The sequence below is a fragment of the Hyposmocoma kahamanoa genome, unplaced genomic scaffold (genome assembly GCF_003589595.1).
Source record: "Hyposmocoma kahamanoa isolate Upper Pololo Valley unplaced genomic scaffold, ASM358959v1 86, whole genome shotgun sequence".
In the NCBI taxonomy this organism is placed as follows: domain Eukaryota; kingdom Metazoa; phylum Arthropoda; class Insecta; order Lepidoptera; family Cosmopterigidae; genus Hyposmocoma; species Hyposmocoma kahamanoa.
This window is the reverse complement of record NW_020654289.1, coordinates 18,534,279-18,561,575: the sequence shown is the minus strand read 5'-3', so window position 1 is coordinate 18,561,575 and position 27,297 is coordinate 18,534,279. Positions and strand designations below refer to the sequence as shown.

General features: G+C 36.2%; 1 protein-coding gene and 3 pseudogenes across 1 annotated transcript; 2 read left to right on the top strand and 2 right to left on the bottom strand.

Moving 5' to 3' along the window:
- Positions 1-11,066: 11,066 nt before the first annotated feature.
- Positions 11,067-12,466, bottom strand: LOC113234746 (annotated as a pseudogene).
- Positions 12,467-17,891: 5,425 nt separating this feature from the next.
- LOC113234697 lies at positions 17,892-19,323 on the bottom strand (annotated as a pseudogene).
- A 1,400-nt stretch (positions 19,324-20,723) lies between these two features.
- On the top strand, positions 20,724-22,114 carry LOC113234749 (annotated as a pseudogene).
- Positions 22,115-23,246: 1,132 nt separating this feature from the next.
- On the top strand, positions 23,247-26,487 carry LOC113234750 (proteasome subunit beta type-3). Its single transcript, XM_026470213.1, has 5 exons — positions 23,247-23,376; positions 23,639-23,844; positions 24,512-24,680; positions 25,733-25,861; positions 26,328-26,487. Exons 1-5 carry the CDS (start codon positions 23,374-23,376, stop codon positions 26,436-26,438), a joined length of 618 nt encoding a protein of 205 aa, XP_026325998.1. The 5' UTR covers positions 23,247-23,373; the 3' UTR covers positions 26,439-26,487.
- The last annotated feature ends 810 nt before the right edge of the window (positions 26,488-27,297 follow it).

Genomic DNA, 27,297 nt, shown 5'->3' with positions numbered 1-27,297 from the left:
CCGTAGCACCATTTGAGATTCAGTATTTATTCTGATGAAAAATCCCAAGCAGACATAAGACAGCACTATTAATTTATATGTTTTAATTTACGCCTAAATTCCTTTATATTACAATAAATTTAACTTAATAAAAATTCATATCGTTAAAATAAAATAAAATAATTTGTAATAAAAGTCTATTGCAGCGTAAGCTAAAATGTTTTTAGGTAAATCGACAGTAAATTTTAGCTTGCATCAATGCGATGAGGGTAAGTTCCGATCCGATGTGTCGAACACGTTAACTAAAACTAACTATTTTTAATTAGAGAATTTCGGGCTCTATCTTATATGAGCTCTATGCTATTTGAAACGGATATTTAACCATTCGTCTCTTACCAGCATTTTAGTGCACGGCTGTATACTTTAAAGAATGTTGTAACGGAAAAATCCAGACAGTTATATTGAATACTGTTTTTGTATAATAAGTTTGGGTTGGGTTTTGGGCATTTTGTACGATTTTACGAACAATATATTTTATTTTTATTTATATTTGAAGTTTATAACAGTATATATTGTATAGTAGATATATTAAGTAGCAGTAGAGCTCCTTGTGAATGAGTTCGTCCAGGGAAATAGTGCCACCACACCTATTTCTGAATATGAAGCGTAAGGAAAGGTGAAATTACAGGCACATGAGGCTTGTCTACTTATGCCTCAAGGTGACGATCGCAGTGGCAGTGCCCGTCAGATCTTTGCGATTTAAAGCACTGAGTGGTACTGCAAATGCTATGGATATGCCTGTCACTTATCACCAGGTTGACGACAATCATGGGACAAAAGTTGCGTATGATGCTAGTAATATTACAAATAAGCCTGTATACATAAATAGCAACGTGGCGTGTAAATGATTTACTTAGTCCTATCTAATGTCTAAGTCAAAGAATTATTATTCCAAGGCAATCAAGAACCGTGCATTCAAAGTAGATACGCACTTGGAATTCTTATATTTTACGTAATAAGTTAAATTATTTATAGATAAACGAAACAGCAGGCCTGATAGCCTAGTTGAGAGGATGTGGGTTTCCTTTGGGCCTGGGTTAACCACCGTAAATCTCGGGTGGCTAACCACCTCGGGTATATATGTATTGACTCGTTTTAATCCCTCGATAAAAAATATATTTGAAGTCTGCGTATACTCTAAATATTCATTCATTCAATGGCTTAGAATGTATAGTCCATCTCCTGACTAAATGACATCTTGGAAAAAAACTAATTTTTCAGGTCACTGACTATGGAACAGTCAGCCGTGACCATGGGTCCTGTCGTTCTATCAACATATTCATATTTAAAAAAAGAAAACAACGTTTTGTGGAGAATGTTCGCTTTTGCAAGGTAAGAAAGATCTGCGATCTACATCCTGCTCCGTTACTCCAAAAATGTCGATTACGCCATCTGATGAGGAAAGAGACAACATTATGCGCTAATTTCTAAATTTATGGAAAAGAGAAAGAATGAACGAAGTGTCACTTATCACTCTTCGTTTATCTGCCAGTCTCCACTCGTAGATTCATTCTTCCTTCCCCAAATAGGAGAGAGACAAGATGAATATTACATTGACATTTCTCGATACCCTTCAAGAAATCTAGTCAAGGGCATACTTGGAGAAACGCTAAAAAATAGATCGAATTATAATAACAACGTTCATATTAACGACTTAAACCAGAACGTTTAATCGAACTCAAAAAACGATTGAACTCATTCTTTTTTCAAATTAAACTTTCGTGGTTCTGATCTTAGGTTCTGGTACACGCGTACATGGCCAATGCTTCATGTGAACATTGTTATCATACTTCAACCTTTTTCTAACGTTCCTCGAAATATGTCCTTGAGTATGATCCAACATCGATTTTCTGCGTTTTACTGAAAGTCGAAGGTTATGTGTCATTAGCGCAGAAAAACAAATAGACCACACAAGCGCTGCCCGTGACTTTGCCCTTTACCATAATATTATCGGAAAGGGCGCGACATTCGCCCCGCCCGACCTTTCGCTCCTCAGGGATTCATGGACATGGATTTATGTGGTCGCCAAAATTTGTTTTTATTTTTTCTGTTTTAGAAGTCAATGGTTTTAGTACCTAATGTTATAATGCCTGAGTGAATGAATAATCAGCTGAGTGAATGAATAATCACAAAGCTGCCAATAGAACATCATAGTTTTAACATTACAATAAGCTTACTTTAAGCGCGTTATGGTACGAAAAGGCAATATAAGGTTAAAGTAATATTGTTTTAAGAGGTTAGAGGTTGTGGTAAGTCCCCAGAACAGAATACAACATATTTACGCAAACTACCTGTCGAAGCCATTTTTTGCTTAAAAACGATACCAGGTAATCAACGTACTTAAAAACTCCAAACAAATACCTACTACACATTCCATTTTGATAATAATGTACCAACCATGCAGTACGTTTTATTCTGTCGTTTACTACATTGATTGCCATTTCTAACTTTTGGGTGTAGTGTGCATAGGTACGTAAACTCGTATAAATTTTCAAAACAAAATTCCAGAGACCCGTCACCTTCCTCCTCCGTGCACCTTCTCCGCAAAATTAGGGAACTTTCCAGTGTCACACAATTTTGAAAATGGATCATGTGTAATTCGAAATTTAAACTGTCCAGGCGCCCCTGCACCGCGATGACTTATGGTACCCTCGAGGGTGATCAACCCAACAGCTCTTTAACAACTTTCATTAACACGTCAGAAACGAGAATACTTACACACCGCATATAGAACCACGAATGGTTGGGTGGCAAAATATAACTTTGCTAAACAACAAATGACGAATTTCTGTTGTCAAGAAACATTGCAATTATTTATAAGGTGGTACAAGTTTGTTACTTATACGAATTTTGTCACACTTGATTAGGTTATTTTGTATTTTTAAGCTTGTATCAAATGCATCTACGATGATATTTACAATATGTAACAATGAATTTGTAGTAGTAGAATGAGTTTGTAGATTTCTTAACGAAGTATAGCACTCTTTCTTATTTTTGTTATTATTATTTGTTCATATTAAAGTAAAAATCTATGTTTTAATTTAATTTTATTCTCGTTTTGTTTGCGATTTCGTTTTGTAATTATTTATTTGTGTAATATTTGTATTGGCTTAGTCACAAGTCGTAGAATTGTATTTATGCTACTTTTAAATTTCATGCAAATTGATTGAGGGATGTCCGAGTAATTCAAAAATCAAAAAGCAATGTCACATTATATATATTTTCCTCGCCTATAAATCTTAATAATATATGTTTATAATTATAAATATTCTTTCAGACGAGGGTGATAGGTAATGCGTGTGGAGGGCTAAAAAATTAACAAAAATAGTTAATTACAAATATCATATTACATTGTACTCTGCGCAGAAGCGCAATAACAATTAAAGCTATCATGGCGAGGGCGAGGGCCGTAATTCAATAAGAGGTTATGATGGATCACACGCACAATACAACAGTGCACCACGCGTTGGGTCAGATGGTGCCCTTATCTTGTTAGGTATTAAAAGAGAAATGCAGAGCGTTACGCAAGTTATATTTTTTAAACTTACATTCAAAGTATAACCATTTTTTCTACTCCTGTAAAGTACAGTACAATCCGTCAATTAAAATTTCAATACCATACCACAAAGGCCCTCTTTTTTTTTCACAAAATTTTGAAAAAAGAACGTCGTATTTTTGCTAATTAAATTAACAAACATGACGTTGCTCAAGCGCTCTATTGCCTCCTGATTAGTTAAATTGGCTTAAAGATCTTGCAACCGGGCCATGAAACTTTATTAAAAAATGATTGGTTAAAATCTTAGGGTCGTATTCCAGAACTCTACTCAATACTCAAGTCAGGACTTGAGTATTGCAGTGAGCACTGAAAATCATACTCAAGTCCCTGCCATTAGGGTCGTATTTCCAGTGCTTGTGTTTCCAGTGCAATCCTGACTTGAGCATTGAGTAGAGTTCTAGAATACGACTCTTAGACTATGGAAACCACTTTAATTCTATCTCTTTTGTTTATTGTTTTGTAGAGTTTGTTTAGCTTAAGCTTTGGTCTAAATATGTAAAGAGGCGATTAGCTCTGGACCTTTTGGAGGGAAAAGTGTTGTTTTTATTTTGACTTTCAATTATTTTGTGAAATCTAGTTTAAAGTGGAATAGGATAGTGCTATTGTGCCTTAATCGAAGATTAAAACGCGAAATTATACGAATCTCGAACTAAAATACCCGTATTGGCCCGTTTTAAGGAATCCCGAGTCAATCCAAGCACGCCGCCTCACATTGCCTATCCTCTTTATGGCGGCCATATTTACAGAAACATAATTAAACTTTATGTTTAGGCTGATGGCTTTGCCAAAGCCTTAATAAATAAAAAAAATGTAAAGAGGCTGTATGGTGGAACCTGCCCAAATAAATGTGTGAAAGCTTATTAAATAAAAATTGTATTTGTTGTCATGGATTGTTAGCAAAATATACATAACTATTGGTTTTAGAAAAAGTATTGTATGCAATCATTACATAATTAGGTCTTAAAATCTCGTACCTATTACTTAGGCCACACGGCAAATGCAACGATTCCACAAAATACCATTTCTAATCTAAATCGTATATATTTATTTGAAGAAAAAACAAACAACGTACGTGACATAGATCTGAAATAATATTATAACTTTAAAAAACTGACCACAAAAAGTTGATTATACACTTTCGCTGTGTTCGTTACCGCAATCTCCTCAACGATAACTGAAACACAGTCCTCATCAAAACTAATCATATTATGAGCACAAGGTATCTGTACACTGTTGAGGAGTTCCTATCAGCTATCTGCCATTTCCATCATTAGATTACTATAACATTTTATTTTCATTGGAATTACATATAATTGTGTGCGAAGTTTTGATTGAACTCAATAAACCGGATTCATCCCCTAATTTGCCACCCTTAGAAGTAGTATATTTACTTCAAATTTTAAAAAGACAACATTATGTAAGAAAAAAAGTTTCATAGAAATCGATTCACACAGTAAAGTAATTGCATAACATACACAGAAAAAAACAGTCGAATTAAGAAACATCTCCTTGTTTAGTCAGTGAAAAAATAGTTACATTTCCAATGGGTAGTAATAACGAAAGCCTAGAAACTAGATATGTACATTCAAACCGTTTTTCAAATTAACGATTCTTAAGTATAATTATTAATACAAAGTTCGAACACGAAGAAAAATTCCTTCGACCTGAAGCTCTTTTGGTAGAGCGGTGGAATTTTTCTTTGTGTTCGATCTTTGTATTAATAATTATAACAAAGTAATAGAGTAATTTAAAAAAAATAATATAAATGTAGTAAAACATGATAGTCAATAAAATCAATATTAACGATACTTACTGAGGTTTCTTATAATATCACGAACAAGACGTACAATATACCTAGGTTATGAAAATGGAACATTACGTTTGTATAGATCAGAAAAGATAAATATATCATACCAACACATCCGTGCGCATTTCCGCAATACCAAATTTTTAAACCGATGAAAAATAAAATGTTGTAATAGTCGTACACGAGCTATGTTCAGGGGAGGAGAGGTGAGGTAGGGCGCGGGGGATGCTCCATTGTGCGGCCTACACACGACACTGAAGGGGTTTTCGAGTGTGCTTTTCAATTTGCCCGCACGGAACTGTAACTCACTTGGAATGGAGACGAATTCACGCTTAAATGTTTTATAGCTTTTATTCAGTATATTTTTCATTTTCTCTTTATGCTACCAAACCAAGTGACGGGACGAAAAAGTCGTGCGTCTGATGGTAAGCGACACGACTGTCCATAGCCGTTACAATGCCTTTCAGAGCTTAAATCGCAAAGATCTGAAGAGTACTTACTGCCTCTGCACACGTCACTCTGAAACTTAAGTTGAAAGTCCCATATTCCTGTAATTTCACCAGCACTTGCAAGCAAAAAAATTGCAATAAAACTTTAAAACGTATTCCAGGTAATTCAAGAGCAAATTTTGCTTTCATGTATTTCAATTCGTTCAAAGAGTTGGACAATATTTGAATATTACTTATAAATAAGCTAATACTTGTAAAGTAAACACAGACATCATACACAATACAAAACAAGTATAGATACAGCCTTGCGGAAATAAAATATTTTTGCGGATTTTCGTAATAAACACTACTTTCTTTCAGTATGAAAATATGTTCATTAAATCCGCTACGTAAACTCTACAGTTATTCTTGTTCTTGGTCAAATCAAGTTCGGTTAATAGTGTGAATAGAGACTTTTTCAATGGACCGCGTCGCTCAGCCAAAAAACCGCATGCGGGGTGCAGCGGAAATGAAGCCGAACATGTGTCGATGCGAATCGGCAACCATTGAACGAACGGCCTCTAAAAAAAAATCACTAGCTATTCCCGCTTTTTCAGGTTTCAAAACTATGTCTATCGAAAGCGGCTGGAATATTGTATAAATATTTGAATACAGAACGTAGCTTCAGTGTTTCGAAAGAAAAATAGGTTGAGACTGTAACTACCTGTCTAAAAAATTGTGATTCATTTATTTAGAATAAAACAAAACATTGCAACTGGTACATATCGTCCATCACGAATCAAGATTAACGAGATAGCCCAGTTGAATCCTATATGGTAAGACAAGACTTAAGATTGCGTTAGGTCGATAAATACATGACAGCTTAAGTTTTTTGTACTATAGCTTTTTGTTTATTCTAACTTCGTTTACGTTCTATAGCAGCGTTTATATTTCATAGTGCCTCTATGCACCCAACACAGTGGTAATGAAGCATCCGGAACCCTTTTACCAATTTTACTTTGCATGGATTTTACGTGCAAGAAATCTATATTCCGTGCGTCCGTCCTTTACAATTGCGAGCTCACGTATTCAATAAACCTGGATATCGTAAGAAATAAAAATAGGCTGTATTATTTTGAATTTCTTGACGTAAAAAAAATAAGTATTTGTTTGAATTAAGCAAATTACGTAACGAATAAAATTTTTTTATTAATAATTTTGGCTTGGATACAAGTCCTTTGAGCCATGTCTTCGTTTAATTATGTTTCTGTAAATATGGCCGCCACAAAAAGGATAGGCAATTTGAGGCGGCATGCTTGGATTGACTCGGGATTCCTTAGAACTATTGGAGTTATTTTATTTCGAGATTCGTATAATTTCGCGGTAAATAATTTTCGATTAAGGCACAATAGCACTATCCGATTCCACTTTAAACTAGATTTCACAAAATAATTGAAAGTCAAAATAAAAACAACACTTTTCCCTCCAAAAGACCCAGAGCGAATCCGTAACGAATTAAGTGAAAGGCAGATTGGTAGATACGTACCTGGATATGGACCAATAATATTTAAATTTCAAAATAGGCACTTGCTCACCGTGTCCTTAGCCTTATAAATAGTATTATGCGGTTTTTTTACAAATTATGCAATTTACTCCATGTTATACACGTTAGTCGCCTTATTTTTTTTTATCCAATAAAATATTTGGAAATAAGCCCAACCTAATCTTTAAAAACCAAACATAAATAACAGCTAATTATCCAGAGCATCATTTTTACTAATTTACATTTAAAAATATTTCCCGGGGCAGAGCGCGCCAACTTTAATGAGAAATTAGAGGAAAAATTGAAACCGCGCGCCGTAAATGAAAAATTAAAATGCGCCGGAAACAGGAAGTACGGCCATGTTTCTTAAAAACCTACTGTCTCTAATTACCCGCGGTGAAACAAACAGCTAAAATATTTATAGCTCTAATCGAATTATTATTTTTCTTTGTGGGGTGAAGACTTTTTTTCTGCCGCGTAAAAGAATAACATCTTTATGCTAAAAAATTCTGTACCCTTCAGACGAAAGATCTCATCCGTATAGATAAAAGTAAAACACCGAGTCGAGGATAATTGTAGCGTAGTGCCGCGTGATCGTGCATTTTACCCAAAGTGCACTTTGGCGCTGCTCCCGTGACTTCCACCGCCTGCAGTGACACTACGCGACACTCGCAGGGCTGTCTAGCATGACGTTAGCACATTGGACGCAACTTGCACATATGAATAAAAGTCACTTAATTCGATATACAATTTCATCTTCTTTATTGTCATTTCGTAAAAATTGTAATTAATATTGTAAGTAACTAATTGTTTTTCATACAAATCTACGTTACATATTTCAGCAATTCGTACGAGAAATCATATCAAATGTAAAAATTTAGTAGCAGAACTCCGCGTGAAAGAGTTCATCCAATAAAAGTACCTACCTACTGCCACCTTAGCTATTTCTGTCGCCAAGCAGTAATGTGAGCTTTACTGCGTTCCGGTTTTGAAGGGTAAGGGTGCTGGTGAGATTACAGGCACATGGGGCTTGTGAACTTACGTCTCAGGGTGACGGGCGCAGTGACAGTGCCCCTTCTGATCTTTGTGATTTAAAGCCCTGAGTGGCACTGTAACTGTTATGGATAGGCGTGTCGCTTACCACTATCACAAAATGTGTTTTGACAGTTTCCTGCTTAGAACGCCAACGCCAACTAATTAGCTTAATGTGAATGTAAATGAGCTGAACATGGTGTTCCTATCATTAACTAATTATTTATTTCCAAAAACACATAAACCTTCTTGAAAAAGTTCGGAGGAAGGCAACTAAAATGCCACAGGCTCTTCGACGCAAATCCTATAAGGAGAGACTACGCGTATTACGCCTCACTATTCTGGAAGAAAAACACCTTCGTGGTGATCTCATCAAGACTTATAAAATTCTGATGAGTCAGTACAATCTACGAGCAATACAAAACATCTTTAAAAGAAAATAAAACTTTAAACCATCACGTGGCCACCATCTCAAACTAGTTCGTGCACCTTCCAAAACTCCTGCTGCACACAATTTTTTCAGCAACAGAGTGGTGCATAATTGGAACATGCTACCGGAAGATGTTGCTTCTGCTGTCTCTGTTAATGCCTTCAAAAACAAGCTCGGCAACTGGTTACGAAAGAGTGAATTAGTGCTAAAAAAATTGACTAAAACAAACGATATAAATTTCAACACTATGTGATGTAGACATGCCAGCGAAAGCTGCTCGTCTATAGTTAATCAAATAAATACATAATCTCAGTATCTATTCTATACAAATAGGCATGATTTATCGAGTTTTTAGGTTTTTGCGTGTAGCAAACGCAAACATTGGAAATAAAACTATTTTTTCCCGAATGTCAAATCACGTGTATTTGTTATTTAAACAAACCAAACGTTTTGGACTTTTTAGATTCCATGGGTACGGCTGACTGAAATGGTTTTGATTTGGTTGAAAAAATAAATAATAGGCGATTTTAAATCCAGATTTTTTATGATACCAAGTCACGGGATGAACAAGTAGTACGTCTGGTGGTAAGTGATACGCCTGTCCGTAAGCAATATTCAGCAGCTTTAAATCGCAAAGATTTCTGGCGAAATGCCCCTGCGCCCGTCACCCTGAGACACAAGTTGATAATTCCCGTGTGCCTGTAATGTCACCAGCACCTTTACCGTTCAAAACCAAAACGCAGTAGGTAATGCTCACATTATTGCTTGGCGACAGAAATAGGCAGGGTGGCAGTACTTATCTGGACCAACTCTTTTACAAGTATCTCTACTACTATTGATATTTGATCTATCTATTTTCTTTTTGATCTTGGACAATTGCTAAAAGAAAATGTTACTTATTGTTTTTCCAGGCACATTAATAATAGTCTGCTGAATCTCTGATGATTTGGTTGAATGTGTATCCATTACAGTATTTTCGTTATCGGTCTTCTTTCTAGACCTAGGTATAGCGACGACGACGAAAAAATAATAAAAAATCACCAAATCATTTAGTTTATTTAAGATTTTATCACCTTTTAAAAAAATGTAAGCGGTATAGGTATTTTGAATTCTCGCAATTTACGAACACTCGACAGTTGGCTGTGTGAATTTTTCTTTTGTGTATTTACATATTTTTTTGTTTTTGTCTAAGTTTGTTTTACGAGATCTATTAAATTTACTAGGTTTTTTTTTGTATTCTTGTTAATGACTTTTGTTTGCGTAGATGCTTAGTTCTAAGCCTAATGTTCTGGCTTACAGTTTCATACTTCGTCATTTTAAATTATTTTTCCTATTATTGATGTAAAGTAATCATCAAAATCTCTATATAACCACCGATTTTAGTATAGTGTACTTTCAAAAATAATAAGAAATTTCGCTATATATATATAAATCTAATTGAAAAGTTCGTTGTGTTAACCCTACAAAGAAAACATCATTATCGTAATGGATGTCACGGGCTGTGACTCCATGAAAGCTCTCCAAGTAGTCACACCAGCAAGCCTCGTGAATCCAGAGCAAAAAGCAGCTTTATTGTCTCTATGTACAGTTAGTGAAAGTGCGGAAAAACGTGATGGAAAAAGCCAGAACGGCTAATGTAATTTTAAGGAGCCTAATCTCTAATTGAAGATATTTCTTCCAGGCTTGTCTTTAAGATGTGACAGTAAGATAATATAATGACCACTTAAAAAAGTCAAATCTGCTACTTACTTAAATTATCTTTAACATACATTCTTGAGTCTATATGGACATTCGTGATTAGGTACTATAAAATACGTACTCGTTCAGAATTACAGCTTTATAAGGAATACAATTTTGTTTGCTATTCACGTTACGAATACGTCAAAGCTTATGTAATTTAAAGCATGATTTAAATACACTTATCAATTGTTTATTGTGAGGGAGTCACTACATTTAGTAACACGTAATCGCCTTAAAGTTTTACCACACTTGTGGCATTAAGACCGTTCGGGCTTCGACTCGGCAGTTCGGCCATTGAAGCGGCCGTTTGGGGCACCAGCGCCACCTTTCAATCATCGTCTCGGATCGGGGGATATGAAATATGGCCTGCGCACCTTTCGGTACATCCAAATTTCAGCCAATTTCATTAAAACTGTTTACTACGTCAAATGCGAAGTCTAATCATATTAGTATCAAAATGAAAAATCGGAAATAAAAGTCATGTATAAGTTGTACTTGCACTTCACCGGTTTTATTTGTCATTAGCAACAAAACGTTATTACTGGAGGATGACAAGAACTTTTATATTGTTTATTGTTCACGCATAACGTCAACTATTAGATCTAAATTAAAATTAAATTCACAGGTATGTATTACGCCACAATAATGATGTGGATTTGTTTGGCACCGTCGCGAAAGGAGTCACTTGTCACCCTCGTGAACAACCTGGGGCTCGTAATCCAAGTCTAAAACTTTGCTCAGACTGTCGACGTACATATCAAGCCTTTGGGTCATGTAGTAGCAGCGACGGTCCCTGATCTGCCTGTTCAGGTTCAAATCCAATACTCCAATGAGCAAACCATCCTTGGTACGGGACAGTCCAGGACATCTCACGCCATTGGGACCAGTGAAATAGCTCGAGCCAAAAAACAAACCCAAGTCTTTATGAGCAGGCTTACCATCAGCAGATGTGAATTCGTTAGGGAACTCTTCATAACCCACCCGGTTAATAGCAGCTGTGAAGTAGCAGTTGGTAATAGCAGCGTTTCTAGCCTCAATGTTCCACATGTACTCACCACCTGTCTCAGCTGCGATAACAGCTGAAGGGTTAAAAACAATCTCAGCGCCATTCAGACCATACATCAACCAGTTAAGAACGTGATGACGACCGAAGCAAACATTTATCGCAATCTTGCCATAACGCGTCGCGAAAACTCGGTGACCAGTGTTACCTTCCATATAATAATAACACTCACAGAAGTCTCCTATTCGAGGAATGTGGTTCTTTCTATGCTTGCCAATGACGTTACCAGTATCACTGATAACTACTGTCGTGTTCCACAGAATCTCAGAATGGTTCCCATCTCTTTCAAGAATGGGAGACACAATTACCATAGCATATTTAATGGCCAACTCTCTCAGAAATCGCGTCGTAGGCCCTTCCTCAGCAGATTCAGCAAATTCGCACCACGGCTGCTTCTCACGAGTACACATTGCGTAAGGCATGGTCCATAGTTCTTGGAAGCATATGATGTTGACACCCTCCTGGCCAGCGACGTCGATAATCTTCTTTACCTTAGCAAACATGGCATTCCTTTGCTCGTTAATGGGCCGGTCAGTGGGGATTGCAATGGAGTGCTGGATGATACCAACTTTGACAAGCCTCGGTGGGCGGGTATGTTCAGGCTTGGCGGGGAAAGCGTATGCGGCGATTTCGAAATCAGCATCTTTGGCGGCGGCAATGGAGCTGTCTTTTAGCTTGACTTCGAGGTGGTCCTTCCTACCGTAGTATATGCGGTTGAACTCCTCAAGATCGCGTCCACTGAGGTTATCGTTAATGATCGCCTCGAAGCTGTGTGTCTGGTTGTCCATGATTGCTGTAGTGGTGCGATGCTGAGAGCCTACGTCCTATGACTGATGTTTCTCAATGGCTCCCCCGTTTAAATACCTGTTGGACGAATGCTTAAAGCGCGTTTATCAGTATGGTCTGACCCTCGATAAGTTTGAGATAATATCCCAGTACAATATGACAATATGCTTTAATTATTAATTTGTGTACGTGATTGAGGGAATTGTTAAAAAAAAACTATTGGCACATCGTACAAACGCGCGGCCGACGCGGGGCCTTCGTGTGTTTCAGTGTGGCAGAGTTCATAATGAAACCCTTACATTACAAAAATTCCCGCGCCCGGAACCGTTCCGCGGCCGCTTCTGTGTGGCCTGAGCAATAAGGTTACGTTAGATTAGAAACATGGCTACTTATGTTTTTGCAATAGCTTTTCTTTATTCTTCGTTTATATTCTATAGCAGCGTTTGTACTTTATAATGTCTCTATATACAACAAAGAGCATAACAAACTTAACTCTTTCGACCGCGGCATAACATTGAATTTAAATCCTAAGAGTTGAGTTAGATATGCTCTTGACTTTGTACCGTACACAGGCGAAGTGAGGCATCCGCTACTCTATTACATATTTTCCTTCGGAATAAAGCTTTTTCACCTGTTGTACCTAACTACGTATTTACATAGTTCGATTTAGGTTTTCATGTTTTTTTTTAATATTAAGTGACGGGATGAACAAGTCGTGCGCCTGGTGGTAAGCTACACGCGTGTCCATAACAGTTCCAGAGCTTTAAATCGGAAAGATCTAAGGGGGCAATGCCACTGCGCCCGTCACTCTGAAACGTAACCTGTATTTCTCCAGCACCCATACACTTCTAAACCGGAACACAATAATGCTCATATTACTGCTTGGAGGCAGAAATAGATAAGGTGGCAATACTTTCCTGGACGAACTCTTTTACTAGCAACTCTACTGCTACTGAATAATAAGTACATAGAAATGTTGTAATTGCCTTGTAAATAATTTATTGTCGTCAAATTTGTAAGTCCATTATGAGGTGCGGTAATACTGAAATGCGTAAAGTCACCCTCTTGGGCTGAATTTAAATTACAGCGGAACGGGAGGAAAACTATTTTTTGTAACGAAATAGTACGTAGTACTATGAATTTTATATCAATAGTGTAACGTACACACTAGATACGAGACGGTAGCTGTAGGAATTTCCGAGACTGCTCGAGAATTATCCAGAAGACACGCGTACTGTTTTTGGCTCGTATCTACAATTGACATAGAGTACATTATTGTATATACTATACCGTTACAAAAATTCGTTCTCCTCCTTAATGAAAGTGTTCGTCCACTGAAGCACTGCCAACTTATCAGTTTCTGCCGCCAAGTAGCAATGTGAGCATTATTGCGTTCCGGTTAAGGAGGGTAAGTGTGCTGATGAAATTACAGGTACCTACATAGGACTTGTTGAAGTTTTGTCGTGAAGTTATGTCGTAATGTGATGGGCGTGGTGGCAGCACCCCTCAGATCTTTACGATTAAAAGTTCTAAGTGGCAATGCAACTGCTATGGACAAGCATGTCGCTTATCATCAGGCGCACGACCTGCTCGTCCCGTCACGTGGTGTATAAAAAAAGTTGTTGAAACTAGAAAAGTGAAGTAGAAAACCCCAGATATGTGCAATTTTAAATCAGTTCATTTTTACTCTTTTGAACTTTATTTTTGAGAAGTGACCGTTCAATATGACAAATCAACTTATACTTTTTTTATAGTACCAAGTGACGGGACGAACAAGTTGTGCGCCTGATGGTAAGCGACACGCCTATCCATAACAGTTCTAGTGCCACTCAGAGTTTTAAATCGCAAAGATCTTAGGGGCACTGCCACTGCGCTCGTCACCTTCAGACACAAGTTGACAAGTCTCATGTGCCTGTAACTTCACCAGCACCTAACGCAGTAATGCCCACGTTACTGCTTGGCGGCAGAAACATGTAAAGTAACAGTACTTCCCTGGACGAACTCTTTCACAGTCTCTGCTCTAATGCTACTTACGGCCTACCTTCATAAGGTACAGTCAACAGCAAAAGCTACACAGTACAGGCAACAGCAAGCTGGCAATTTTGTTCCAATATCGCCTTCAGTGCAACAGTACGAGATCCGTTAATGTGTTGCTTGATGTGCTGCCGTCTGTACATATACTCACATACATATCATCAGTTACTATAAAATATGAACTCATTTAGGCCATAGTTTCGTAGGTAAAACAATTTTATTTTGTTATTCATACATAACCAATAGGTCAAGGCTTATGTAACCCAAAAAGTAATTAAGATACTCTTATCACATGTTTATTATAAAAAGAATCACTGGTTCTCGCTTATGTTCTCTGTACAGTTTTGTGTAATAGTAAGTTTGGACGTTTGTTTGTTTTTAGGATTCCAAACTTAAGATTATGTATTCAATACTACTGGTACAATGGTACTTTACATATACCAATTATTTTATTTATATCAACGGAACTAAATAGAACACGCATAGTATATGATATACGCTTTTCAAATGGCTTTAATTTCGTTTGTAAAAAAATTTATTTTGACATAAAGCCAGTATCTCTGCCGCTCGATCCGAGCAAAATGAACTAGATATGTGTCGATCGTGTTCGATCGAATCAAAATTATTCGATCAGCACCTGTGACCCGATAATCCTGTTACTAGCTTCTAAATAACCCGATCATTTTAGAGTTTTATGGGTTATGCGCGCAATATTTGACTTTAACACTATAATTTTAGAGATTATTCAACAATTCGAAATATTATTATTGTCTCGTTCACTCTCACGTGAAGTCCCCACTCACGACACGGTTCGCCTTCTCACTCTTCGTTTGAGTCGAACATTTGTTGGATAGAGCATTCGATCGATACATCGAGTATATAACCAGAATATATAATTTACTTTACATATATATATAAACCTGGTTAACCTGGATGGTTCGATAGAACCTACGTTCAATCAACGAGTCAACGGGTTAACGGATCAATGAGTCTATCAATCATTCATTCATCCTAATTGCTCTGTGGCGTAGTGTCCGTTACATGGTAATTTTGTAAGTTTAATCTTTTTCTCGGTATGGAGTGTTTATTTAAGAGTGCGCTAGCTAATATTAAAATATTAATGAATAATAAAATTAGTAATTTTGAATGCTCATAAGTTTTTTCTTATGTATTTTTGTTTTGTAACAAAGTTAGTTTGAAAAGAAATTTTAGTGTCCAGTGTGGTTTATCAATGGTACATTTAAGTATAGACACATTACCCATCAGCACGAAAAAAATAAAAACTAATTGTATAATTTGACACTTTTAAACGCCATATTGATGGTTTAATTATCAAAGTTCGTAACTCCATTTTTTGTCAAAATCATGTTTTAATGCCATCTGGCGTAAAATACTGCGATACATCGAATGGAATTACGTCTAAATCCATAAATGTCATCAAATGTACAGTATGCACGCTACTATTGAAATATATTATACAAATAAAAAAAATAAACGTAGCAGGAACTACGCATACATCTCCAAAATTGCCTGTAAGAAGAATCTCTATGAAGTGCAATATTTATAATACCATTTTTTTTTAAATAGAGAACACCCTTCTCTTTTTGAAATCAATAAGACCAGGCAAAAAGTCAGGGGATCCTGTCGTGGCTTAAGATACTCTTCTGATGGGAAAATCTAGTTTAAGCTTCCGCATGCCTCCACACATTCGGTAGATCTTCCAATCCGAACTAAGAAGATGGATTTTTGTGCCATTTGAGAATATACCTCAATTGTACAATGCGCGCTTGAAAATTAAGGCCGAAAAATATCAGCACCTCCAGGAACTAAAAAAAAACCATGGAGAAGGATTATCATAACTTTTATGACAATTTACCTCATTTTTTATTGTTTTTATAATTTTAATGTTCATGTTCCTAAAAATTTTATTAATTTCGGCTGTAAGCCAGTGTTAATTGCACGATTTTGAGTTTATTCTTTTTAGTAATTAGATTTTTTGTTATTTTTCAATGAGACTGATTATGACGAGAATGTGATAATTTGAAGTTTTAAAATAAATTGTATAAAATAAAAAATACTTAAATATAGTGTCGTAATTCTGTTTTTAATAAGTAATTTGAAATTTGTTAATTTTATTTTATTTTAAGAGAGACTGATAACACGAAAAAATAAATAATTTTCTAATATTTAATCGTATATTATTTGAATACTACGTATCACATCGCATTTGGAATACAATACAAAAAAAATCTACGTATATTTATGCATACTTCCTAAATCCTGAAGGCTTAGAATTTCCAAGTGCGTAAGACCACTTTGAATACTAGATCAAATGATTTATAGCATTATTTGGTTGAAAATGAGTACTCATACAAATAAAATTATATTAAAAAAGAAAATATAATACATTTCCTTAAAAATTATACAGCAGATACCTTTTTTATCCTCCTGTAAAACTTGGATGAATGGAGTTACGGTGTCTGATAGTTAAACCATCGATGGAAGTATCATGAGGGACGAATGACCCGATAAAATATCGAACACATGATCGAATCATTTGACCCGATCACACTACACATGGTTCATGATCGACCCGGGTTATCAAAAATGATCAACCGACTCAGATCTAAAAAAGCATTGACTCTTAATCGCCATAGCAGGAACCGTTTTACATATCTTCGGTAACCGTCTATACGTCCGCTGTTTTTATCGAAAATTAGTATTGTTATCAGTTATTAAAAATAAAATACTATTTTTATAAATTTTATAATATTTATACTATTTAAAGATTAACCAATCTCCTTAATATCTTCAATATTATGCTCTATTTTATAAGCTATTTAAATAAATTAATATTAATTTATAAACATATTAATATAATTATATTTAATATATGATATATATGTATATATATTATTGTTGTGTCATCCAAAATTTTAGGGAAAAAAATTCTAATCCAGACTGATATTCTAAATGCGAAAATAACTGTCACGTTTTCAGGACTTAACCGCTAAACCAAGATTGATGAATTTTAGTACAGAGGTGGATGAGACCTAGGAGAAGGACATAGGCTACTTTATGTCACAAACATAAATTTTAATAGGGGTGAAATAGGGCATGAAACTTTCTATGGAGAACCTATAAAACTATGAAAATTAGTATAATACAGTAGGCTAATCGAAAAAATTACTTATTCTACGCAGACGAAGTCGCGGGCACTAGCTATTAATATATAAATCAATATGTATAGTTCTGGTGAGCTAGTTTCCTCTTAAATTTCTAAGTTACAAAATTACAACGACAAATTCTCGAAGAAAAAATGCAAAATTCTCGGGATCACGGGCACCAGCTAGTCTAGAATAAAAGTCATTATGTTGTATGTCATATTCATATGTATAGGTGTGCAAGTTTTAGTCCAATCCGGTTTTATTTCTCAGTAAACAAAAACTAATTATTGGAGGATGAAAAGAACTTTTATTATTGTTTATAAACAAGGTCAACTATAGATCTAAATTAAAATTAAATTCACAGGTACATTGTATGCGACAGTCATGGTGTGTACTTGTTTGATATTATCGTGGAAGGAGTTACTTATCACTTTCATGAACAACCTGAGGCTTGTAATCCAAGTCTAAAACTTTGCTTAGACTGTTGACGTACATATCAAGCCTCTGGGTCATGTAATAGCAGCGACGATCCTTTATCTGCCTGTTCAGGTTCAAGTCCAATACTCCAATGAGCAAACCATCCTTGGTACGGGACAGTCCAGGACATCTCACGCCATCGGGACCAGTGAAATAGCTCGAGCCATAAAACAGACCCAAGTCTTTGTGTGCAGGCTTACCATCAGCGGACGTGAATTCGTTAGGGAACTCTTCATAACCCACCCGGTTAATAGCAGCTGTGAAGTAGCAGTTGGTAATAGCAGCGTTCCTAGCCTCAATGTTCCACATGTACTCACTGCCTGCCTCAGCTGCGATAGTAGCTGAAGGGTTAAAAACAATTTCAGCGCCATTCAGACCGTACATCAGCCAGTTAAGAGCGTGATGACGGCCGAAGCAAATGTTCACCGCAATCTTGCCATAGCGGGTCGCGAAAACTGGGTGGCCAGTGTTACCTTCCATGTAATAGTTAGACTCATTGAAGTCTCCCACTCTGGGAATGTGGTTCTTCCTATGCTTGCCAATGACGTTGCCATTATCACTGATGACTACTGTTGTATTCCACAGGATCTCGGAATGGCTCTCATCTCGTTCAAGAATGGAAGACACAATTACCATGGCGTATTTAACGGCCAACTCCCTCAAGAATCGAGTCGTAGGCCCCTCTTCAGCAGATTCAGCAAATTCGCACCACGGCTGCTTCTCACGGGTGCAGAATGCGAAAGGCATGTTCCATAGTTCTTGGAAACATAGGATGTTGACGCCCTCCTGGCCAGCGACGTCGATAATCTTCTTTACCTTAGCAAACATGGCATTCTTTTGCTCATTGATGGGGCGGTCAGTAGGGATTGCAATGGAGTGCTGGATGACACCAACTTTGACAAGCCTCGGTGGGCGGGTGTGTTCAGGTTTGGCGGGGAAAGCGTACGCGGCGATTTCGAAGTCAGCATCTTTGGCGGCAGCAATGGAGCTGTCTTTTAGCTTGACTTCGAGGTGGTCCTTCCTGCCGTAGTAGATGCGGTTGAACTCGTCAAGGTCGCGTCCACTGAGATTGTTATTTACGATCGCCTCGAGACTGGGTGTCTGGTTATCCATGATTGCTGCAGTAGTGCGGTGCTGAGGGCCTACGTCTAACGACTGATGTTTCTCGATCGCTCCCTCGCTTAAATACCTGTTGGCCGAATGCATTAAGCGCGTTTATCGGTGTGGTCCGATCCTGGTGGCCTTCGACCTTCGATAAGTTTGAGACAATATCCCGAGTGAACAATATTTGGTTTATCATCACTTTGCTAGTTGGTGTACGTGACTGAGGGGATTGTTAGGATTTGTTCACACAAAAAAGCCGTAATAATTTTAAGTAGCCTTGAAGTGTTTTGCTTGTTTTTAACGTTGACATGCTTTTGACTGTAGTTATTTTCATTTTTAATTAGGTACCTACGCTTTTTTATCTTTGGGACACTTTCTATTGTATAGTGATATATTTATCCGTTCGTTGATAAAGGTAATAAAATTAAAGAATCGCTGAAAATTTAACCTGCCTACGCATATTTGCAAGAAAAAATACATAAACAAAGTTACAATTAAAGTTCGATGTAGAATTAGCATTGTAAGTTTCCATATGCCATGAATGATTAATCAACGTCTGGAATTTGAAACCAACGAGACACGACTCAACAAAGCCATCATAAAAAGAACTCTGCCTTAACACAACTCTTTTAACTACATAATTAGAAAAAAAGTTATCTCAGGGTGCAACTAAGATTAGATTAACTGGTTTCAACCAAAGTAGGACCTAGTCAAACTAGTAAATTGCATGCTAATATTTTACGCTAACCTGTCACATAAACATTACCTTCAAAATGAAGGTTTCGCAGAAAATGAACTAGCATACAAAACTTAGAATACTAAACGAGAATTTTTGGGAAATTAGAGATAGTAAGAAAGGAAAACGTCGAATATTGCTTTCTCTGTCATATCTATGTAATTATAGTTCAGCATCACGCTTTCTCTGCCAAAACACGAATCACCACATGGCCAAACAATTATGATTAGTTATAATTGTTTGGCCCTGTGTAAAGTTTTGTTGTTGTAAAGTAAGTAAAGTTTGTTAGCAAAGTTTTGGTGAATTAGTTACTTAGGTAACTAATTCACCAAAACTTTACCAACATTGATGTGCACCATTCCTTAAATCCCTATTAACGATCACAGATACTATAACTGTCAATAGACCTATACGAGTGTGTAAATCAATTAAGCAAGCGCGACACGCGTCTGTTTAATATTTACCGAGTTAACTGATTATGTAACAGTGCTATTTACTCTTAATACTGGGTTTTTACATATTTACCGCTGGAGAAGAATAGCAACAAATTAATACTGTAAGTGAGCTATCTTAAATGTTGAACATGAATGCATAGTTATTTATTACCGCTCAGGTAACGGATCACAAAGAATCACAGCATGAAAGGATGCTTTACCAGATACCAACTTCACAAAACAATCATAGCAACAAAAGTTTACTTTATGTTAATCAAAATAATCATAAGAATTTCGTAACATTACATTTTATCAATATTTATCGAATATAACCAATAATAGCTAGTTTTATGAATAAAAATAAGCAGTGAAGAGAATAGATATATTGCTTCATCTCTTTCACACAGTGTTATCTGTTTTCATTGAGTAACAACATGGAAGCAAACGAACACACTTTAGACAATATTGTGAAGAAAAATATTAATCCCGATCAATTAAAAGAGTTTAATAGAATCTACTATGGAAGAGAAGACCATTGTGAATTGGAATTAAAGTCAAAGACTTTGAAAGAAGGTAAAAATAATAATTTTGAAGTGGCAGGGTTCCGATTTGATGCTCGCAAAGAAGAGGTTAGAAAACCGAGAATTGTAAAAGTGGGCCTAATTCAACATTCAATTGTTTTACCTACCGATTCTCTCATTGCGCAACAGAGGGGGGCTATATTCGCAAAAATTGAAAAGATAATTAAAACAGCTGCTCTAGAAGGAGTGAACGTCGTTTGTTTGCAAGAGACGTGGTCTATGCCTTTCTTCCTATGTACGAGAGAAAAAGATAATTGGGCAGAATTTGCAGAATCAGCTGACAATGGTGTAAGTGTCAATTTTCTTCGTAACTTAGCAAAAGAGCATGCTATAGTCATAATATCACCTATCTTAGAGATAGATAATGATAATTGGTGGAATACTGCAGTGGTAATTGACGAAACAGGAAAAGTAGTAGGGAAACATCGCAAGAATCATCTTCCAAGCATTGGCGGTTTCGATGAAACCGCATACTACGCCCCTAGCAATTTAGGACACCCAGTTTTCGACACAACTTTTGGTAAAATTGCTATTAACATTTGCTACGGCCGTCATCAGGCGCTCAATTGGTTAATGTTCGGTCTCAATGGTGCGGAGATTGTTTTTAACCCAGCAGCTACTATTTCGGAATTTGGTGAATCCTTTTGGGCAATAGAAGCGAGGAACGCGGCAATTGCAAATAATTTTTACACTTGCAGCATAAATAGAGTGGGAACAGAAACTTTTGGCAAAGAAAACCCAATAACCAGAACTTATTATGGCTCCAGCTATGTGACTGCACCTAATGGTGTAAGAACTCCAAGTCTTTCGAGAATAAAAGATGGGTTGCTTATTGTGGAAATAGATTTGAATCTATGCCGACAAATGAAAGATCATTGGGGCTTTTCAATTACTGCAAGATTGGATATGTATGCTAAAGAGTTAATGAAAGTACAGAGAAAAAATTAAATACATGAAAAATAGCATCAGCCACAGAAGAGCAAGTAGATTTCAGTGGTTAGAACCGGCAAAATTCGATTCTGAATATCTTCTTGATACACAAATTTCGTGTATATTTTTAACCGACTTCAAAACGGGAGGTTTTTTTATGTATGTTACGTAATAACTCCGGTATTTGTGAACAGATTTTCATGATTCTTTTTTTGTTGGAAAGAGGATACCTCCATATTGGTCCCATTTCATTTAGAAGAAAATCATCCACCTCTAAGGGTGGCTGATCACACATGAATATTAATTTTTGTAAATAGCGCCTAAATTTTACTTAAGGACCAATTACTTTAATGGTTGGTTTTGCTATTCTCCAATTCAAGGCGATTTTCTCTCTCAATTTACTTTGAGTAGTGAGAACCGATTTTTATTATCTCCTGTGGCAAATCCTGTATAGTGGCGAACTAGGGGATATTTCAATAAAACTTGGCAAACAGATGTAATTCCATGTACTTTTGAGGTCGGTTTTTTTAGTACTCTGTACTAAGATTATTATATTATAATTTTTTATTTTGTTTTGATTTGTTTTTATGTAATAAATGTGGAATAAAATATAATTTGGGAATTAAATCAATGGAATTATATATTTACATATATTTAATTATTTAATTATAGAACGTTTGTAAGTGAAAAAAAAGCAAAACTTACGCGATTTATTTAAGAAAAAAGTTTCATTTTCAATTGTTTTCATCATGGAATTAATAAGTACTTCAAGTACTTATTAATTCCATGGTTTTCATTCAATGTATTTAAAAATATATATTTTTTAATTTGTTGAGGCTTTGGCCAAGCCATTAGCCTAAACGTGAATTATTATAATTATTACAGAGTTTTATTTGAAAATAATAAAGAAAAAAGCACACGGAACACTTTTTTGTAATATTTTGTTTATTTATTGAGCCTAAAAAGCTAACAAATAAATAGGAAACTCTAAATGTAATTTAGCTAAACTAAAAGCCGCCATTTTTTTCTGGGAACTGGGAAATTGTTCAAACCACAGATTATTTATTTATTTGTTGAGCATTGGCTATAGAGCTATCAGCTTAAACAAGCAACAAACTATTAAGAAACTAAAAACGTAATAATAATTAGATTAAAAATCAATTTGTGAAAAAATTGGAACTACAAAAACCCTCCATTTTTTTTACACAGTAAAAACATAAAAAACTCAAACCACAGATATCTGCAAAATTTTATTTTCAAGTACTAACGTGAAATGCAATTTTAGAGTGAAATGCAATGCAATACGTAAAAGTCAAACTCCGCCAATGCGCAATGACAGCAAAACTGTTATTCTGTACAGCGCTCCCGATAAATTAAAAAAGCACGACGCGTTTGCCGAATGATATGTCAATTTTTCACTTTTCTGTCGATTTATGTTCAGAACTTATTTTATAAAAAGTGCTGGAAATACTAATTAAACAATAAAATGGTAAGTGATTATTCAAAATTATAGTACTAAACTATAAAACCCACAAATTTGCGGCTTTAAACATAAAGTTGTTTTGGTTATAATAGCGTCATGAACATTACATTGCAAAAATTGTTTCAAAGAAACAATTTTTATTTCACTCTTATAAACAAAAAGAAATATTTATCATTAGATACGACGCCGGGTAATATACCTGTCTGGTACATTATTTTAAATATTGACTCGTACAATTTTGTTACCTTATGAAACACCATCATTGCAGTCGATCCTAGCGTACAATGGAGGTGCGGTGGTGGCGATGAAGGGCAAGGATTGTGTGGCGATCGCGACCGACAAGCGCTTCGGTATCCAGGCACAAACTGTGTCCACCAACTTTCCCAAAGTATACCAGATGGGTCCCACACTTTACGTCGGCTTGCCTGGCCTCGCCACTGACACACAAACTGTATATCAGCGGCTGAAATTCAGGTACTAAACCTTAATCTACAACATAGGTTCCCAAACTTTTTTAACACACCACCCAATTAGGCAAGGTACAAAAATTTCAATGCCCACCACCATAAAAATTATTGAAAACATGTACTTTTTTATATAAACTTAATACAAGAAATCCCAAAGAAAAATAAATGTATATGTAGTGTAATTTAAATAGATAATTCTGATTTTCATTCATTCAGCATCAAAGCCCCCCAATTGCTTTCGATGCCCCGTACCTAGGACTCTTTAGCGCCCACTGGGTGGCGGTAGGGATCACTTTTGGAAACTATAATCTACAGCCATAGACTCAAACTTGCTTCTAATCTGATAGTAAATGTAATTTAATAGAAATAATTGCAAAAATCTTCTTTTAAAAGTTATGACCCCATCATTGTAATTAATGATTTCACCAATGTCAGGTAAAAATTACTATGTATGGTAGTTTTGTAAAAATAATATAAAAATTATGGCAACGGACAACTCCATTAGCAAGACCGGTACCTCCCACTCCTCTCAAAATCTTCATTGTTAGCAACAAGTCATCATGAACTGCTTGTCAATATCTTACATGCTTGCATATTTCATTTTGCTCTCTAAATAAATGCATGTATTATCTTAATAGCCCAGACCTTTTCAAAACAAATTTTGAATTTTTCAGAATGAATTTATATGAATTGAAGGAGAACAGATTGATGAGGCCAAAGACATTCACAGCTATGCTCTCCAACCTGCTCTACGAGAAGCGCTTTGGCCCTTATTTCATTGAGCCCGTCATAGCCGGACTTGACCCTTATGATAACACACCATATGTCTGCAATATGGATCTGGTAAGATGTTTCATATTTTTATGTAAACCACTGTCTAAGATTTAAAACTGGTATACTGTACTAAATGATGGTCCCTCTTTTTTTTTTTTTTTTTTTTTTTTTTATTAAAAATGGACGTATTCTTGACCACTACCTAGCCCTAGAGCAAAGATGAGGCTACGTTGGTACGAGCTCGCCCAGAAGATGCCTATTCAATCGCACCTTGAAAATATTCGGGTTGTATGTACTCGGAAAAATAGACGTAGGCAGGGAATTCCAGTCACGGGCTGTGCGCATTATAAAAGATGACGAAAAGCGCTTAGTACGTCTTAAAGGAATATCAACCAGGTGAGGGTGATATCCCGCCGTTCGTCTAGATGTCCGATGGTAAAAGGGGGCGGATGGAATGAGCTGGTGGAGCTCATGGGCACACTCTCCGAAGTATAATCTGTAAAAAACCGACAGACCAACGACCTTTCGCCGATGGGCTAAACTATGAAGTTTATATTCGTCGCCAATAAGCCTCCTGGCTCTGCGATCAATCGAGTCAAGAGCCTCTAGTTGGTATTTCGCTGAGCCATCCCACAGGTGACTGCAATACTCCATGCAAGACCGGACCTGCGCTTTATATAAGGTTAAAAGCTGTCCAGGTGAGAAGTATCGCTTCACCTTGTTAAGGATACCCAGCTTCTTGGCTGCAGTTTGCGCTTTAGACTCTATAGAAGCGCCAAAGTTGAGGTTTGCGCTTAATGTCATGCCAAGAAGCTCTGGGCGGCCCACTCTTATTACTTGAATTAATTTTACACATACATTATTTGTGAATGTTATAAGCAGTTTATCAAGAAAAGATTTGCTTACTATTGTCTTTAAAGATGTTTCTTTAGCGATTTTAAATGATAGGACTAACAAGTTGTGCGCCCTTGTTACGTGACACACCACCCCATAAGTTACCTTGCCTCTCAGAGCTTTAAATTGCAAAGATCTGAGGGACACTACCACTGCATGTGTCAAATTTTCTTTTTTTTGACTGAAAATTCACAGGCTTCAATATTCTTCTATCTTATTGTCAACAGATTGGCTGCCCCAATGAGCCCGAAGACTTCGTAGTTTCTGGCACATGCTCAGAGCAACTGTATGGCATGTGTGAGGCTCTCTGGGAACCCAATCTCAAACCTGATGAACTTTTCGAAACTATCTCCCAGGTAAGGCAATAAATACTATTGATATGAGTATAATTATGTCACAATAATATTTTATATATCTTGATAAATATAATATTATTTATAATATTGGACTGGAGTTGAACTGAACCAGGCTTAGATACAATTTCTGTTTGTTTATATATGAGTGTATAGTTGTACTCTTACAGTTTAAGGGTACTGGACCCATGTCATAAAAATTTAAATTTAATTAGAAATGCTTTCAATGAAGGCTTTATGTTACAAGTACCGAGTTGACATTTGCAATGTTGTATAAATCCTGTTCCCTAAAACTCTACAATATGTAAAGAATGCCTTTTAGTTCACATATATCAGAATGTTACATAAAATCTAATTTATTTTTATTGAGGATAGGAATAAAATTGTCAATATTGAAGTCATGTTTGTTGTTTTTAATTGTTTACTTAATTATCAAATAGTATAATAATTTCTAATATGTTTCTTCTAGGCGCTAGTGAACGCGGCGGATCGCGATGCGATCTCAGGTTGGGGCGCGGTAGTTTACGTTATTGAAAAGGACAAAATCACCGAGAAGCATGTCAAAACGAGGATGGACTAAGTGCTTTATATATGTGGCTGGCTGCAGTTTTATTATTAAAATTCTTGAAAAACAATTTCTTATTTATTGCATAAATAAACATTGGGATCTTAATTCTAATAATAAAGTACTCGTGAATCGAAAGAACTATACTCGTCCTTCACATCGTACTTACTTTGGCTTGCCAGTACTGGGGCATTAAACTAATATAATGTGGTTTTGGCATATTGTACACATATGCTGATGATAATCCAAATAAACAATGCATATAAATTACTAAATTTGGACACAGTAATGAAGTGCGTTGACAAGTTTGGTTCTACCTAAAGTTTTATCGTATATATGTTCTATGGTATATCTCCTCTATCACACTTCCATGTACTATTATTATTATTATTGTAAGCGTCCCTTATTTTATAGTATAGGTATAACCATGATCGAATTTTAAGAACTTGATTTTATAACATGTTATGACTAGAACCGACTAATTCACGACTTTTTTTGTGTAATGTGCTATGGTCCTCGAGACTGAGAAATAGTGTCGCTGGATTAAACTTCTTTTAGTCTGGATAGTCTGGATAGTAAAAAATCTTTATAATTTTTGAAATGGTGGACCGACTAAATCTTGTTATTGGCGACTAGAACCAACCAGTGGTGTGTTAATTCACCTCATCATCATCATCATCATCAACTCACTTATACGTCCCACTGCTGGGCACGGGTCTCCTTTCAGACGAGGGTTTAGGCTATACGCTGCCCCAATCCGGCTTAGGGACTTTTCACGTTCTCCGAGGGTTGTGCATCTTCTTTAACGTGCAGGTTTCATCACGATGTTTTCTTTCACCGAAAAGCTCATGATAAATTTCAAATTAAATTTCGC

What these genes read in the sequence shown, in the direction of transcription:
- LOC113234750 (XM_026470213.1), top strand. An exon ending in ATGTCTGCAATATGGATCTG is followed by an intron (nt 24,681 to 25,732) that starts GTAAGATGTTTC and finishes TATTGTCAACAG; the next exon opens with ATTGGCTGCCCCAATGAGCC. An exon ending in TTTTCGAAACTATCTCCCAG is followed by an intron (nt 25,862 to 26,327) that starts GTAAGGCAATAA and finishes TGTTTCTTCTAG; the next exon opens with GCGCTAGTGAACGCGGCGGA.